This window comes from Capra hircus, chromosome 21 (genome assembly GCF_001704415.2).
Source record: "Capra hircus breed San Clemente chromosome 21, ASM170441v1, whole genome shotgun sequence".
In the NCBI taxonomy this organism is placed as follows: domain Eukaryota; kingdom Metazoa; phylum Chordata; class Mammalia; order Artiodactyla; family Bovidae; genus Capra; species Capra hircus.
In genome coordinates, this window is record NC_030828.1 from 15801825 (window position 1) to 15816106 (window position 14282).

The 14282-nt window shown below is 51.0% G+C and overlaps 1 protein-coding gene across 8 annotated transcripts in view; it reads left to right on the forward strand.

Annotated features, from left to right (window-relative positions):
- Nucleotides 1–14282, forward strand: part of AKAP13 (A-kinase anchoring protein 13) — a 321642-nt gene that overhangs the window by 292404 nt on the left and 14956 nt on the right. For 6 of the 8 annotated variants that reach the window (XM_018066002.1, XM_018066004.1, XM_018066006.1 and 3 more), the window contains 10 exons: nt 79–191; nt 796–948; nt 1546–1796; nt 3271–3396; nt 3513–3630; nt 4684–4932; nt 8180–8256; nt 9036–9217; nt 9316–9398; nt 11876–12070. In XM_018066002.1, the coding sequence (XP_017921491.1) occupies nt 79–191; nt 796–948; nt 1546–1796; nt 3271–3396; nt 3513–3630; nt 4684–4932; nt 8180–8256; nt 9036–9217; nt 9316–9398; nt 11876–12070 (1547 nt within the window). The remainder of the gene's footprint in view (nt 1–78; nt 192–795; nt 949–1545; nt 1797–3270; nt 3397–3512; nt 3631–4683; nt 4933–8179; nt 8257–9035; nt 9218–9315; nt 9399–11875; nt 12071–14282) is intronic. The other 2 variants (XM_018066003.1, XM_018066005.1) reach the window with 2 other exon arrangements.

Consider the following 14282-nt stretch of genomic DNA (forward strand, 5'->3'; position numbering starts at 1 on the left):
ACTTTGTAGTTTTTCAGAGCTTCACAAACCATGGCTTCTCAGAATATACCTTACATCTGTGTTTCCTTCTGTCCCTAGAGTTGGCAACGATGAGAACATAGCGAACACCTGGAAGTTCCTGTCCCACTCAACAGACTCACTGAATAAAATCAGCAAGGTCAACGAGTCCACAGAGTCGCTTACTGATGAGGGTAAGCGGAGGCCACAGCCTGTGTGGTGGGTGTCTGCAGAGACTGTGCCGTTAGCTGGAATACAGGCACTGATGGAGTAATGGTGCCTGCTCTCCTGGCTCCTGTGTTGTGTCTCTGAACTGCCTGTGCAGCATCAGATGCTTTATAGTGAGCTGGGGAACCTGCTTATCCAGTTGTTGGGTACTCGTCCACTGAAGGACGTCATTGAGTGATGTGGTCTGCCTCGGCCGCAGACACTGCTTCCTGCCCTTGCCTTGCATACACGTTCAGTTCACAGTTGTAAACCTACTCTCTTAAACAAGGAAAGTCACCAGGGCCCTTCTAGCTCTTGCTTCACGTAGGAAACATGTCTTAATCACCTTAATTTAGGTGACTTTTTCACCCTTAACCAAAGTTGAATATAGTGTGCGTCACTCTTGAGCAGAAAATGCTCCTTTCTAATAGAATATATATATATATACTGTGAATATCACTGTCTTAGTGCAGAGTGCATAGTCGCATGAAGTTATCACCCCAAAGAATGTCCAGCAGAGGCTTTTTAGAGGTCACTAATGCAGGACTCTGACGCCGATTTTTTTTTTCTTTTTTTTTTTTTTTTTTTGAGGAGTAGGTACAGACATGAATGAAGGACAGCTAATGGGAGATTTTGAGACTGAGTCCAAACAGCTGGAAGCAGAGTCTTGGAGTCAGATCGTGGACAGCAAGTTTCTGAAACAGCACAAGAAAGATGTTGTCAAGCGGCAAGAAGTGATTTACGGTGAGACTCCTCATCTGCTCTGCTGAGATCCGATTCACATTGTCTGGTGGGTGGTTTATTGCACTTTGGCAAGTCAGTTTTCAAGTATGTATTATAGCCATCTCCAAGATTTTCTTTAAAATGTTTGAGGTATAGAGACATGCTCTTATTTCTGACCTTCCCTCTCTGTAAAATGATCTGCTTGAATTTTACTGAACACTTTATTGAGTATGAGTGCTTATTCATGCAGTATGCTTCGAGATCCCTGTGACAGCACAGTTAAATTCCTCAGCTGCAGCATGAACTAGACTAAATACAAGTCCTTTCTGGGAAATGGGAGCACAGCCAGTTATGGAAGGCCCTGAATCCCAGTGAAGATAACTTTGGAAACCACCATTTGAGAGGGATGGAGTCCAGTTTGCCTGTCAGAAAGTAGTGTGAGAGGTCCCGTGAAAAACAGGAACAGGATGAAAACTCTTTAGGGAAAAGGCAGCTCTTGACTCAGCCTTAAAGTTTAAGTTGGGCCGTAAGCAGCCTTTAGACAGGCCCGGGCTCTCAGGAGCAGGGGAATCGGCGAGGGGGGCGTCCCTGACAGTCCAGCCCTGTCGCGCCCCCCAGAGCTGATGCAGACGGAGTTCCACCACCTCCGCACCCTCAAGATCATGAGCGACGTCTACAGCCGGGGCATGATGGCCGACCTGCTCTTCGAGCAGCAGATGGTGGAGAAGCTCTTCCCCTGCCTGGACGAGCTCATCAGCATCCACAGCCAGTTCTTCCAGCGGATCCTCGAGCGGAAGAAGGACTCCCTGGTGGATAAAAGCGAGAAGAACTTTCTCATCAAGAGGATCGGAGACGTGCTTGTGCAGCAGGTGAGCAGGAGCAGGGCCCCGGGGACTTCACACACACACAGACAGACACACACACAGCAGGCCCCCGGGCACTTCTCTCATACACACGCACGCACACAGACACACACGGGGACTGGCAGCCGTGTGTTCTCGTCCCGGAACTGCCTGTGATCTCTGTGAGCTTGGGCGGGTGGTTCCATGTCTCCAGCCCTCAGTTTTCCCTTTTTGAAATTGAGGGCAGTAGGTTTTCTCTTCTAACGCTATTTCAAAATTTAAAAGCCATGTGTATACAAAGTGCCCAGCGTACATGCTAGGTATGCAGTAAAAGTTGGGTTTCCTTGCCTTTGGAGGGTGTTTGCTTTGTGATCACTTAAAACGTCTCTGCTTTCAGCTTCTCTGGTGGTCAGGGGGAAAGGAAAGGCTCCCCTGAAGCTTTGGGGTGAGGATCAAGCCTTCCTGACTCCAGAGGCTTCGTCCAGCAGGAATGGCTGCTAGCGTGTGTTGTAGGGACCACTTACAGAAACTCGGCGGCTGCCCCGCAGTGAGCATAGCTTCAGATGAGGTGGCACACATGGGAGTGATAGAAGGGCCACGCAGAACTGTGGGGACTGCTGCCCCGAGCTAAGCAGGATAAACAGCCCTAGGTAACTTACCATGGCTGTTTCCGACGGCTTTCTGACTTACCAAGGAGACATTCTTAAGCCTGCTTCCTCATGAAAGACTTCTAGTGAGTCCCTTCGTTTTATTGCTATTTTTATGACAAATGGGGGTTAGAACACGTTTTGCACAGTACGTGGATACTTCTGTGTTTATTATTTTTTAAATATCCGTATCAGCTTTATTGAACTATAATTCATAAGCCATGTGATCCACCCGTGTAAAACGTGCTGTTCAGCGGCGTTTAGCATATCCATGGATTTGAGCAGCCGTCACCAGGGCCAGTTGTAGAACGTTTTTATCATCAGCACCCGCCCCCGCTTCCCCGAATTCCCCCACCCCAGGCAACCACTGATGTACTTTTTCTCTGGATTTGCCTGTTCTGGACGTTGTATATAAATGAATAAAACAGTATGTTGTCCTTAGTGATTGGACTTTTCATATGTGAGTACCACATTTTATCCATTTATCCTTTGATGGACACTAGGATTAGTTCCCCTTGGTTGGGGGCTGTTGTGAGCAACGCTGCTGTGAACATTCATGTGCTTGTTCTTGTGTGGACATGTTTTTATGGCCAGGAGTGGAACTGCTGGGTCATATGGTCATATGCTTAGCAACCCACTCCAGTATCCTTGCCTGGAGAATCCCATGGACAGAGGAGCCTGGCGGGCTGCAGTCTGTGGGGTCGCACAGAGTCAGACAGGACTGAGCCCCTGAGCCTGAGCGCAGTGAGGAAGCCCTCCTGGGTCACGCAAGTAGTGTGGGCCCTTGGCACATGGCGGTAACACGGGTTTAGCGCCCCGAGTGACGGCATAACTTTGCTTGCTCTCCTCCGCAGTTCTCGGGGGAGAATGCCGAACGCTTAAAGAAGACGTACGGCAAGTTTTGTGGGCAGCACAACCAGTCCGTGAACTACTTCAAAGACCTCCACACCAAAGACAAGCGCTTTCAGGCCTTCGTGAAGGTAGTGGCGTGAAATGTGGAATTGCCCACCGTTGCCCAGAGCCTGGCGTCCCCGTGAGGTTTAGCCCGAGCCTTCCCCTCTGGGTTGTTCCTGACATTTGGTCTCCTCCCTTGCAGAAGAAGATGAGCAGTTCGGTCGTCCGGAGGCTGGGAATCCCTGAGTGCATATTGCTTGTAACCCAGCGGATCACCAAATACCCAGTTTTGTTCCAGAGGATACTGCAGTGTACCAAAGGTGAGTCTCTCTCTCGAATCAATCTTAGTTGCCAGTGGCCTGTTCCCTGTCTGTCCAGCAGAGGCCCTGTTGAAGGACTCTTCCACATCCAGGAGGACTAAAAGAGAAGCCTGTGTTTTCTCTTAAAAATGGTTTTCTTGAGTGCAAACATGAAATGTCACGTCACCAGACTTAGAGTGAATGCGAGCGAGAAGGGAAGGAACCACTGGGTGACCCCAGCCGAGCGTTCAGTGGCCTGCAGAGCTGGTCACTTGTCTCTCGGCTGGGAGAGGACACTCCCGCCTCCCCTGCAAGTGCAGGGATTGCTACTGTTTCTCAGTGAATCAGTCCCTGCTTGTTTTCTCTCTGCTGATCCTGCTCCGCCACAGTTACATTAAGGATTAGGTGAAACAAAGACACAGATTAAGAAACTGGAGGCTCCTCTCCCTGCCTAAAGATGTTGGATTCCTTCCACTTTAGAAGGGAGCTTGTGGGATTTCCCTGGTGGTCCAGTGGCTAAGACTTCTCCCTCCCTGTGTACGGGGCCCAGGTTTGATCCCTGGTCAGAGAGCTAGATCCCACATGTGTCAACTACAGGCCCTATGTACTGCAACTAAGACCTGGTGTGGCCAAGTAAGTATCTGTACAGCTATATATGTATATATGGGGCTCCCCTGGTGACTCAGATGGTAAAGAGTCCACCTGCAATGCAAGAAACCTGGGTTCGATCCATGGATGAGGAAGATCCCCTGGAGAAGGGCATGGCAACCCACTCCAGTGTCCTTGCCTGGAGAATCCCCATGGACCGTGGGGTCGCAAAGAGTCGGACAGGACTGAGCGACTAAGCACAGCACACATGTGTATATAGAGAACGTAGCTCATGAGTGCACGTCATCTGTCCCACTGAAACGTCCAACCTTATTTAGAGTTAAATTCTGACTGAGCCAGAGGTCAGGGCGTGACCGCAGCGTGTCGGCCTCGCTCTGCCCGCAGAGCACAGACAATGCCGTGGGGCACGGAGGCAGGGCATCCCCCTCCTGCCCGGTAGGGACCGAGCTCTCCTCCCCTCCCCAGACAACGAGGTGGAGCAGCAGGACCTGACGCAGTCCCTGGGCCTGGTGAAGGACGTGATCAGCGCCGTGGACAGCAAGGTGGCGAGTTACGAGAAGAAGGTCCGTCTGAACGAGATCTACACGAAGACCGACAGCAAGTCGATCATGAGGATGAAGAGCGGTCAGATGTTTGCCAAGGAGGACCTGAAGCGGAAGAAGCTGGTGCGAGACGGGAGTGTGTTTCTGAAGAGTGCAACCGGGAGGTTGAAAGGTGAGGCCCGCTCATGTCTGAGGCTCCACGAGCTCCAGGGGCGAGCAGGCAGGATGCAGGTGTCCCCAGACCACTTCCGGGCACCCTCGTCCGGATGTTCCCCAGGAGCAGCCGTCATTCAGTCCTTAGTCTTGTATCAGAAAGGCCTGGGCTGAGCTGGCTCACAAACCACGCCGAGTACAGTAAGGCAGCAAGGACCTGGTGCAGTCAGGGGCATGAGAAGATTTTTTAAAAGCAAAGAGTCAGCTTCATACTCAGATGCGAGCTCCTAAAGCAGATGTAATCCCCCATGAGAGACGGCAGCAAATTTGGGGTCGGGGTTTCTGGCAAAACCACTGCCAGGAGGGAAGCACCATCAGCTGCCCCATTCATAGGTTCTCTGAGATTAAAAATACATCATCGATTGTTCTGAAGAAATGTTAGAGGAATTCTTAGTTCCTGAGACCTTAGAGAAACGTTTAACTCACAACTCGACTTATTATTAAACTTTGTTGTTCATATCTTTTATTTTTCTCTAAGAAAAAGAGATCATGAAAGATACTCATTTCCTGTTTAATCTTAGTTTTTTTGGGTTTTTTTTTGATGATCAGCCCCATCAAGTTAAGGAAGTTAGGAGGTCTATTCATTCATCTGTGCATCTGGTCTGTTGGGTTTTTTGTTTGGTTTCTTTAATAATTTTCCTCATCAAACCCGTATCCTCTGGGTCTGTCTCGTAACTCTTAACCTCACCAGTAGCCTTGAGTACCCCCAGCATGCCTCCCTGCCCTCAGTGAGCTGAGCACACAAAGCCGCCCCACTGGCAAAAAACTTAGGGGAGTGAACCAGCCACGGGGTCAGTGATGCCGTAGGCTGCCGACAACGCCTAAGCGTCCTTAGCCAGCTCCGGTCTCCCCCTGCTCAGAGCGAGGCATGCAGGTAGACGACGCAGGACACCCTGCTTAGAAGTTGGGCTCGGACTGCAGAGGCGTTTAAAGAGGTTCTTGCCCTGCGGTGTGATGGCTGCTGGAACAGAGGCCTGAATGGGCGACCAGGAGAGGGGCTTTCAAGGCACGTCTTGAAGGAGGGAGAGAAGGAAGCGTGAGAGCGTGGAGCCCTGGGAGGGGCGGGCGGGCGGCGGAGCGAGGAAGAAGCTGGGGGTGGACATGTGCTCAGGCGAGGGGCTGACCGTGATCCCCGGGGTGGCAGGGGCTCACAACAGAGGGTTTGAGCAGGACAGGGGTGGAGTCAAGTGTGGGTGGTGCACTGCTGGGGGTGGCCGGAGAACAGCCGGAGCCCGGGGGGACCGCCGCCCAAGCTGAGGACAGTCCCTGGTGCAAGGACCCGGGGGAGGGTCCTCCAGGCAGGGTCACTTCAGAGAGAAGAAATACCCCTTCCAGCCCCCAGCCAGCTCTGCATCTCCCTGCTCCGTGATGCACTGCATGGTCCCCGGAGCTCCCTCCTGTGACATCCTGAGACCACAGCCAGGGACTCTGACCTCCCTACTGTGGCGAGGCCGCCTCCTGGTCGTGAAGTGCCAGTCCTCTTGTGAGAGCAGGCTTCCTAGAGCGGCCACTGCCTGGAGCCAGCGCCCTGTTCCTTCTCTACACAGCAGTTGATTCATTCGTTCCCGAAATAAAAAATAATCGATTCCAGCTGTTGGAACGAAGTCCTGGTCCAAGCAATGGCAGAACGATAGGCTTCCTGGCCCAAAACGTCTCCAGCAGGAAGAGGAGTTGGTTTCTAGTCATTTTCACCCCCCCAGTGAACTTGTGCCAAGAACAGCCAGTCCTGTGTCGAGTAACCCTTGAAAGAGGATGGAACTGTTTTTCTCTCATCTGCTGATGCTGGTCACATAAACCGTAGGATCAAAACTAAAGTTGAAAACTTACGTGTTAGGACTTTTTTTTTTGGCAGACACCTGAACTATTTAAACTTTTAAAAAACACTAAGCTGTCAAAACTCATAGTAGTGCATGGAAAATTACTGTGGTCTGTGCTGAAAACTAGACCTCCCCAGGACTCGGGCCTGCTTGCCTCTGTTCCTTGTAGCTTTGCCGTGAATTACACAGGGAGGCAACCGCGTCTTGGCAGAAGTGTTGGAAAAGGCCGGGAGGGGCCTGACCACCCAGGAGGGGGCTGCAGAAGTCAGCCTGTTGTTTTCCCCAGGGAGTCATAGGCGCCCCAGCCCCTTTCCTGGCTGAAGGTGGTACAGATAGGGGCCAGCCTGTGAGGTCTCGGTAGACGACTCGCCTCCAGGGGTGTCCTACCTTGTCCTTAAGGGAGTGCTGGGAAATGTCACCTCATACGCCTTGAGAATTAGAGCAACTGTTGGTGGCATTCTTTTGATTTCTGGATCCAACTAGAGATGTTATTTATTTATTAATTTTGAACACCGAAAAGCATCTTGTATTGGGATACAGCCAGGTGGTAGTTTCAGGTGGACAGCAGAGAGACTCAGCCATGCGTACGCATGCATCCGTTCTCTCCCGAAACCCCTCCCAGCCAGACTGGCGCAGCATGTTGAGTGGCGTTCCCTGTGCTAGACAGCAGGTCCTTGTTGGTTATCCATTTTAAATACAGCATTGTGTACATGTCCATCCCAAACGCCCTAACTGTCCGTCCCCGCCCCCGGCAAGCATAACCAGTTAGAGATGTTAATTTGCCTCTTGCTGCATCTCAGTTGAGAAGAGCAGGCCGTCTCTGTGGCACGGAGAGGTTGAGGTTGCCAGCGCCGTGTTGGGCCAAGCAGAGCACGGTGCTCGGTGCACTTGAGATGGTGTGGGTGTCGGGGGCCCCCTTGTCCTCCAGGGCCTGTGGAAGAAGCCGGCCTTCCGTGACGAGACTGAGATAGTCCTCTGCGTCACCTCCTGGCAGCCTTCCTGTCTGCTGTCCCACGCCTTTCCCCTTACCGTGGTCAGGAGCTGAGAGACACTGTGAGCAAGAGCATTTTGAGGGATGTGTTGCTGTAGCCTGCTTCCCAACTTTTAAAGTGTTTTATTCTTAAAGACCTTGCCTTGTGGGATCCGTCTTTCCAGCACTTAGTGCTCAGACCTTCCCTGAACAGGGTCTTGGTGATCAATCCCATTTCAGAATGCCTCTAAGAAATCCAGTGGCCAGATGTGGACCCTGTGGAGGTGTCAGACCCTGGCCCGGGAGGAGCGTGGTAAAGCGCCGTGTGGGTGGGCTGCTGGGTTATCGTCTGGTTGCGCGCCCTGGAGGTGCTTCCCTGCCCAGTGACCGTGGCGCTCTCTCCCCTCACCACTCTGCAGAGGTCCAAGCGGTCCTGTTGACTGACATCTTGGTCTTCCTTCAAGAAAAAGACCAGAAGTACGTCTTTGCGTCATTGGTAAGCAAGTGGCTCATCTCTGCTGTTCGTGATTAACAGTGTCCACCACAGTGAGGGTGGGTGGTAAGTGCAGTTCAGGGTTACCGCTCTGGCGCCCTCTCAAAATTGACTAGGGCAGAGTCCTCTGGGTCATTTCTCACGTACCCTTGCAGTTTTCTGCCCACCTCCCTCCCCTCCAGTTGTGTTTCTGCTCCCTCAGAATCCTTCTGAGAGCCTTCAGCATTTGATCCCAAAAGAAGCCTGTCGCTGTAGTATTTCTGATGTATTGTGTTTTTACAAATTGTTCCCCCTTATAGTCTTGCCAACCAGAGTCTATGACAAAAACCAGAAAGGGCTCAAACCTTGATAGCCTTAAATTTTTGTTTCCTTTTTAGAAATCATTTTCTGTTGGATAAAATGTGAGTGAAATAACCAGCTATTTGGTTTTTCTCCCAAATCTGCCATTGTTTGTTAAGCCATGTGCTTTTTTTTTTTTTTTTTTTTTTTGAGAGAAAAACAAGATATCATGTATTAACCCATATGTTTGGAGTCTAGAAGAATGGTGCTGATGAACCTGTCTCAGGGCAGGAATAGAGACACAGTGTGGAAAGTGGGCTTGCGGACGCAGTGGGGGCAGGAGAGGGTGGGTGCGTGGAGAGAGCAGCCGCTGGCGCATATCCGCCTCCGTGAGTCAGCCACAGGCTCCTCAAGGGCATCTAGTCCGCCCTGAGAGGGAAGCTGTCTTGAGGGTTGGGTTGCTGCGTCCACGCCTTTCTAGATGCACTCTCCCCACTTTCCAGGACCAGAAATCGACAGTGATCTCTCTGAAGAAGCTGATTGTGAGGGAAGTGGCGCACGAGGAGAAAGGCTTGTTCCTCATCAGTATGGGGATGAAGGACCCGGAGATGGTGGAAGTCCACGCCAGCTCCAAGGAGGAGCGCAGCAGCTGGATTCAGATCATCCAGGACACGATCAACACCCTGTGAGTCGCACCCCGCCCTCCAGGATCGCTTGATGGGCGGGCCGCCGTCGGGGTGACAGGCCTCTGAATAACGCGCTGTTCTGTTGCGGTTGTGTCAGGAACCGAGACGAAGATGAAGGAATTCCTAGTGAGAACGAGGAAGAAAAGAGGATGTTGGACACCAAGGCCCGGGAGTTAAAAGGTGAAGCTGGTGGAAGCGGCCCAAGGGCCTGTCGGGGCACGGGGTTGTGGGGGGAAGGAGGTGCAGTCACACGGGGTGCGGGGAGAAGGGGGTGCCATCACACAGAACCCCTGTAGATTTTTGGTTGATCCCACAGCTGGCCGGACAGGCACGAACCAGGGAGGGGGATAGCTCGTCACAAAAGAGAAACCAGGTCTGAGCCGACGCAGGTCGTGCAGGAACCCTGTACAGTGAGCATGGCCTGTGGGAACGTGTCTGATGCTAGGTCGTGGGGATGTTGGTTCTCTGACTCGGCTTTAGTGTCCGTGGGCCCTGGTGAGTCTTGGTACTTTGTAACGGAAGAAGTTGCTGGAATTCACAGGCACATCTAAGATTAAAACAGGAAGGAGAGAAAAGTGCTTAAGGGAAATAATTTCCCAGTTAATCCATTTATCGGTCACCCCCGCCACGGTGCCCTGCGTTCCAAGTGTGGCCCTGGGTGGTTCAGGGCAGAGTGTGCTTCCGGGTGGGGTTTGACCACTGTCTGTCGAGGCTGCTGTCTCGTGCGAGCTTGTCTCCACCCCTGCAAGGCTGTACTCTAAGCAGGTGAGAAAGCCGGGCCCACGACGGCGGAGCGGCCCAGGGCCTCACACCCCGCTCCCTGCAGAGCCGGGTTCTGCTGTCTGCTGAGCTGCTCGTGTGTCTTCCCCTTTGGTGCTACTGGGTGTCCTGAAAGAAGCATGTATTGTGCTCTGGAAAGAAGTAAGGCCAAGAGTCAGGTACCTGTAGGCTCCTGAGGAGTTCAGTTCATTCTCTGTCAACAGTGAGAGGGAAAAAAAACGATGGACAGATTGAGACTGGAGCCAGTATCTCGTTGTTATCGCTTCCTGTGAGCAGGATGGCAGAGATGAGACCCGCCTGCTTTTTAACTGAAGGATGATTGCTTTACAGTATCGTGTTGGTTTTCTGCCATGTACATGAGCGTGAAGGGAACAGCCTTGTCTTCACTGAGGCATCTGGCCAGCCACAGTGCTCGGTGCTGGGATGCAGTGATTCCTGAACTGGAGTCCCTGCCGTGGGGGGGGCCTACATAGATGATGGGCCCTGTGGACCACAGGCACGTAGAGAGAGTGTGGGGCCCGGGAATCCTGCCTGTAGTCAATCTCACTAGAAACTGACGCATGAACCACATCTCAGGGGAAAAAACACCAATTCACCAGGTGAAGAACAGTTAGGTGGAAAACGAAAAAGGAGTGAAGGTCTAGTGTGTCTGGGAGTCAGGGCTGAGTGACGGGAGACTAAGCCTGGGGGCCACCTCAGGTTGAAGTTCAAGCAGGGAATGATACAGTTTTTTAGCAAAATGTAAGCAAGTTTTTAAAATCTGTATTGATGCCAGTTGGGAGAATTGCTTGCAGGTGCTGGGAGAGCCCACTAGGAGTGGGCACGCCAACTGGGGGACTCTCCAGATAAGTTGGGTGAGAAGTGGGCTGGAGGCGGGGTGGAGGCGAGTGAAAGATGAGGAACCACTGGGGGTGGTGGGACAGAGTGTGGAGAGAAACCTCCCCCCGGTATCCAGCCTGGGTAACGGGGGGGTAAAGGTGCTGTTGACCGAGGAAGAGGCCAGGGCTCCAGGGAGGAGGTGGATGGGGTGGGGGCAGAAGCAGAGAACAGAGGCTTCTGACCTGCAGAGAACCAGGCGTCTAAGTGGAGGTGCCACTTGACAATGAGACTCAGCAGTCTGGTGCCCAAAAAGTGAGTCGGACTTGGGTGTCTTGTGTGAGTTAATGGGCTTCCCTGGTGGATCAAACAGAGAATCTGCCTGCAATGTGGAAGACTCAGGTTTGAGTCAGGAAGATCCTCTGGAGAAGGGAATGCCGCCCACTCCAGTAGAATCCCGTGGACAGGGGAGCCTGGTGGGCTACAGTCCGCGGAGTCGCAAAGAGTCGGCCACGACTGAGCGACTAACACTTTGAGTTATCAGCACGTGAGAAGTAACTGAAGCCATGGGAGTGGATGAGATCCCTGAGAAGGAAGTGTGTAAGCTGCGGAAGGCAGTCCAGGGGGAGCGGGGGCACCATGAGCAGGTCCGTAACGTGCCAGAGAAGGAGTGGGAGGAAGAGAGCCAGCCTGGCAGTGTCTGAGGGCCCGGGGCGGGCAACAGGTCTACATGTCGCTGGAGAAGAGGAGATGGAAGACTGGGTTGGATGCAGGGGTGAAAGGCCCCCTGGAGAGCAGATGCAGCGACGGACAGAGCCAGAGAGGAGTGCAGGGGCTGAGGAATGAGCAGGGCGGTGGGAGAGTGGGGCACAGCGCACGCTTGTTACCTCGGAAATCCTCAGGACAGATGAAAATCACCCTCAGGATGAAACAGGAAGGGGGCGTAGGGGAAGCCGCGTTCCTTGCTGTCCCAGGCATTGCCACGAGGTGGCGTGCGTGTCTTAGTCACCGCCTCTCGCTGACCTGTCAGGTGACCAGATCCCTTCTCCAAATGCCCACAGAGCAACTTCAGCAAAAGGACCAGCAGATCCTGCTCCTGCTGGAAGAGAAGGAGATGCTTTTCCGGGACATGACTGAGTGCAGCACGCTCTTGCCAGAGGACTGCTCCCCAACCCACAGCTGTAGAACCCTCTTCCGCTCCAACACCGAAGAGGCTCTCAAAGGAGGACCTTTAATGAAAAGTGCAATAAATGAAGGTAATTTACATTCAGCATCGCCCCCCCACCCACCCACAGTGGTGTGCACGCTAGCATTATCTACCATCGAGCACTTTTTTTCGTTGTTTCGAAGCACAAAATACAGAAAACAACCCAAAACATGTTTTGCTTTAGTAAATTATTATCAGGTGAGCATCCTTCTAACTATTTCCCAGGTCCAGAAATAAAAATGTGGCCAGATCCCTAAAAGCCCTTATGCATCTCCTGTCCCCGTCACAGCTCTCTCCCTCCCTCCTACAAGCCATAGGTATTATGACTTTTAGAGTAATTACTTAGGTTTCTTTATGGTTTTATGTGGCCATGTAAAATCGTACATGTGGTTTTAGGCATGTTGATAGACACTGTGATTTAGTTGTGTCTGTGGTTTTTGATACTCATTTTTAAGGTTCTTCACTTACAGTCCTCCACCCGCCGCACTACCCCTCTTTTCCACACAGTTTACCCTTGAGGTCTCTGGCCTGCAGGTTTCTCTTTTTTGAACTTTATCTGTGCAGCAGGTCTGTTCTTCCGCCTTCTGGTTCCTTCAGAAGGTGCTCAGCTGGGTTTGGGGGCTCAGATGCTCAAAGGTGAAACGCCTTTGGCAAGCTGTGTTCCTATAGTATTTCATCTGGAGACACAAGCTGTCTAGTTGTCTTTTTTTTATTATTTTTTGTAACATGTAGGTTTCCCCTATTATTTACCAGCTTTCAAAACAGTGAACTGACTTACGGTCATTCTCTGAAAGTGACCAGTACTTTTAAAATATTATTATAGACTCATTTAAATATATCTGATGGTCTTTGAGCCATTGCACTTCTTATCCTTATTGAAAAAGTTTAAAAGGGCCTCCCTCTCTGCCAACGTGCACCTTTTCGTGTTACCTCTGAACCCTTTTGACATGACCCCAGCGGTCTTTGAGATCCGCTCTGCTCTTTGTTGAAATGTTCCGGGCTCATCTTGTTTTCTGCACATGTCTGGCATTAGCCTTTCTCTGAGAAGCTGTGGTTTCTTCTCGTGAGAAATAATGTCTCAAGACCACTATCTAGGTGCTGGGGGTGGTTGTCACTGCTGGGGTTTTCACTATTAGTAGGTTGGGCCTTTTCAGTGGACCTTTTGGCTGGTAATGAATTACACCAATATATACTTAGTTCCCCTTGTGAGCTACAGTGTTTTTACTTGCGTGCTCAGTTCTGTCTGACTCTGTGATCCCGTGGAGTATAGCCCTCCAGGCCCCCCCTGTCTATGGGATTATCCTGGCAAGAATACTAGAGTGGGCTGCTGTTTCCTCCTTCGTGGGATCTTCCCAACCCGGGGATCAAACATATGTCTCCTACATTGGCCGGTGGATTCTGTACCACTGAGCCACCTGGGAAGCCCTGTTTTTACTTAATGTCTTCTGTAATACACTTGTATCTCTTTTCCTCCTTACTGTGAATCCTCATTCTTAAGGGTACATTATGAAGTATCCTGTATTTACCCTAACACACAGGCACTAATACTGCTGTCACTAAATAGGACTCTTAAAAGTCTGTTCTACTGGATATAAAACCCTTGGCTCCCAGTTTCTTCAAGTACCCTAATTCTCAAATGTGTTACTCATTTTTCTCTGACGTAAAACATTCTAGAGCCCAGTCATAATTTGATTTCCCCCATATATATATATAAGTCACATGCTCTTTGCCTTGATGCCCAAAGGATTATTTTTCCCTAAATCCAAGTCGTCTTACTAGAATATGCCTTGGTGATGGTGATTCTGGAATGATGTTCTCAGGTTTACAGCATTCTGTTTTAATTTATAGTCGCAAACTTTTCGGGCCTCAGAGATGTGTTCTTATAGCTCTCAGTGTCTTTTCTGTGCGCTGGCTCTGGTCTTCTTCCTCAGGAGCTCCCACCGTCCACATTATTGGGTCACCTTTGCCTGTCTGCAGCAATCCTTGCCTTCCCAGAGTGCTTTTTTTATATCTTCATCTTTTTAACATGTAAACATATCCTTTCACCTTCTGTTTTCTTAAGTCATTTTCTGGTGGGTTTACTTTCTCTCAGAGTCTAGTTTAGTTTTCAGAAAGGGGTATTTTTTTCCCTTTTGTTTCCAATTATTTGAGTTTTGCCGCCTCCCTTCTGTGTCCCTTCCTTCTGACTGGGGTCTTCCGCATCTTGCGTTTTTTTTACCCTATTACTCACTCTATGGACACGGCCTTCTGATATGCTTTTA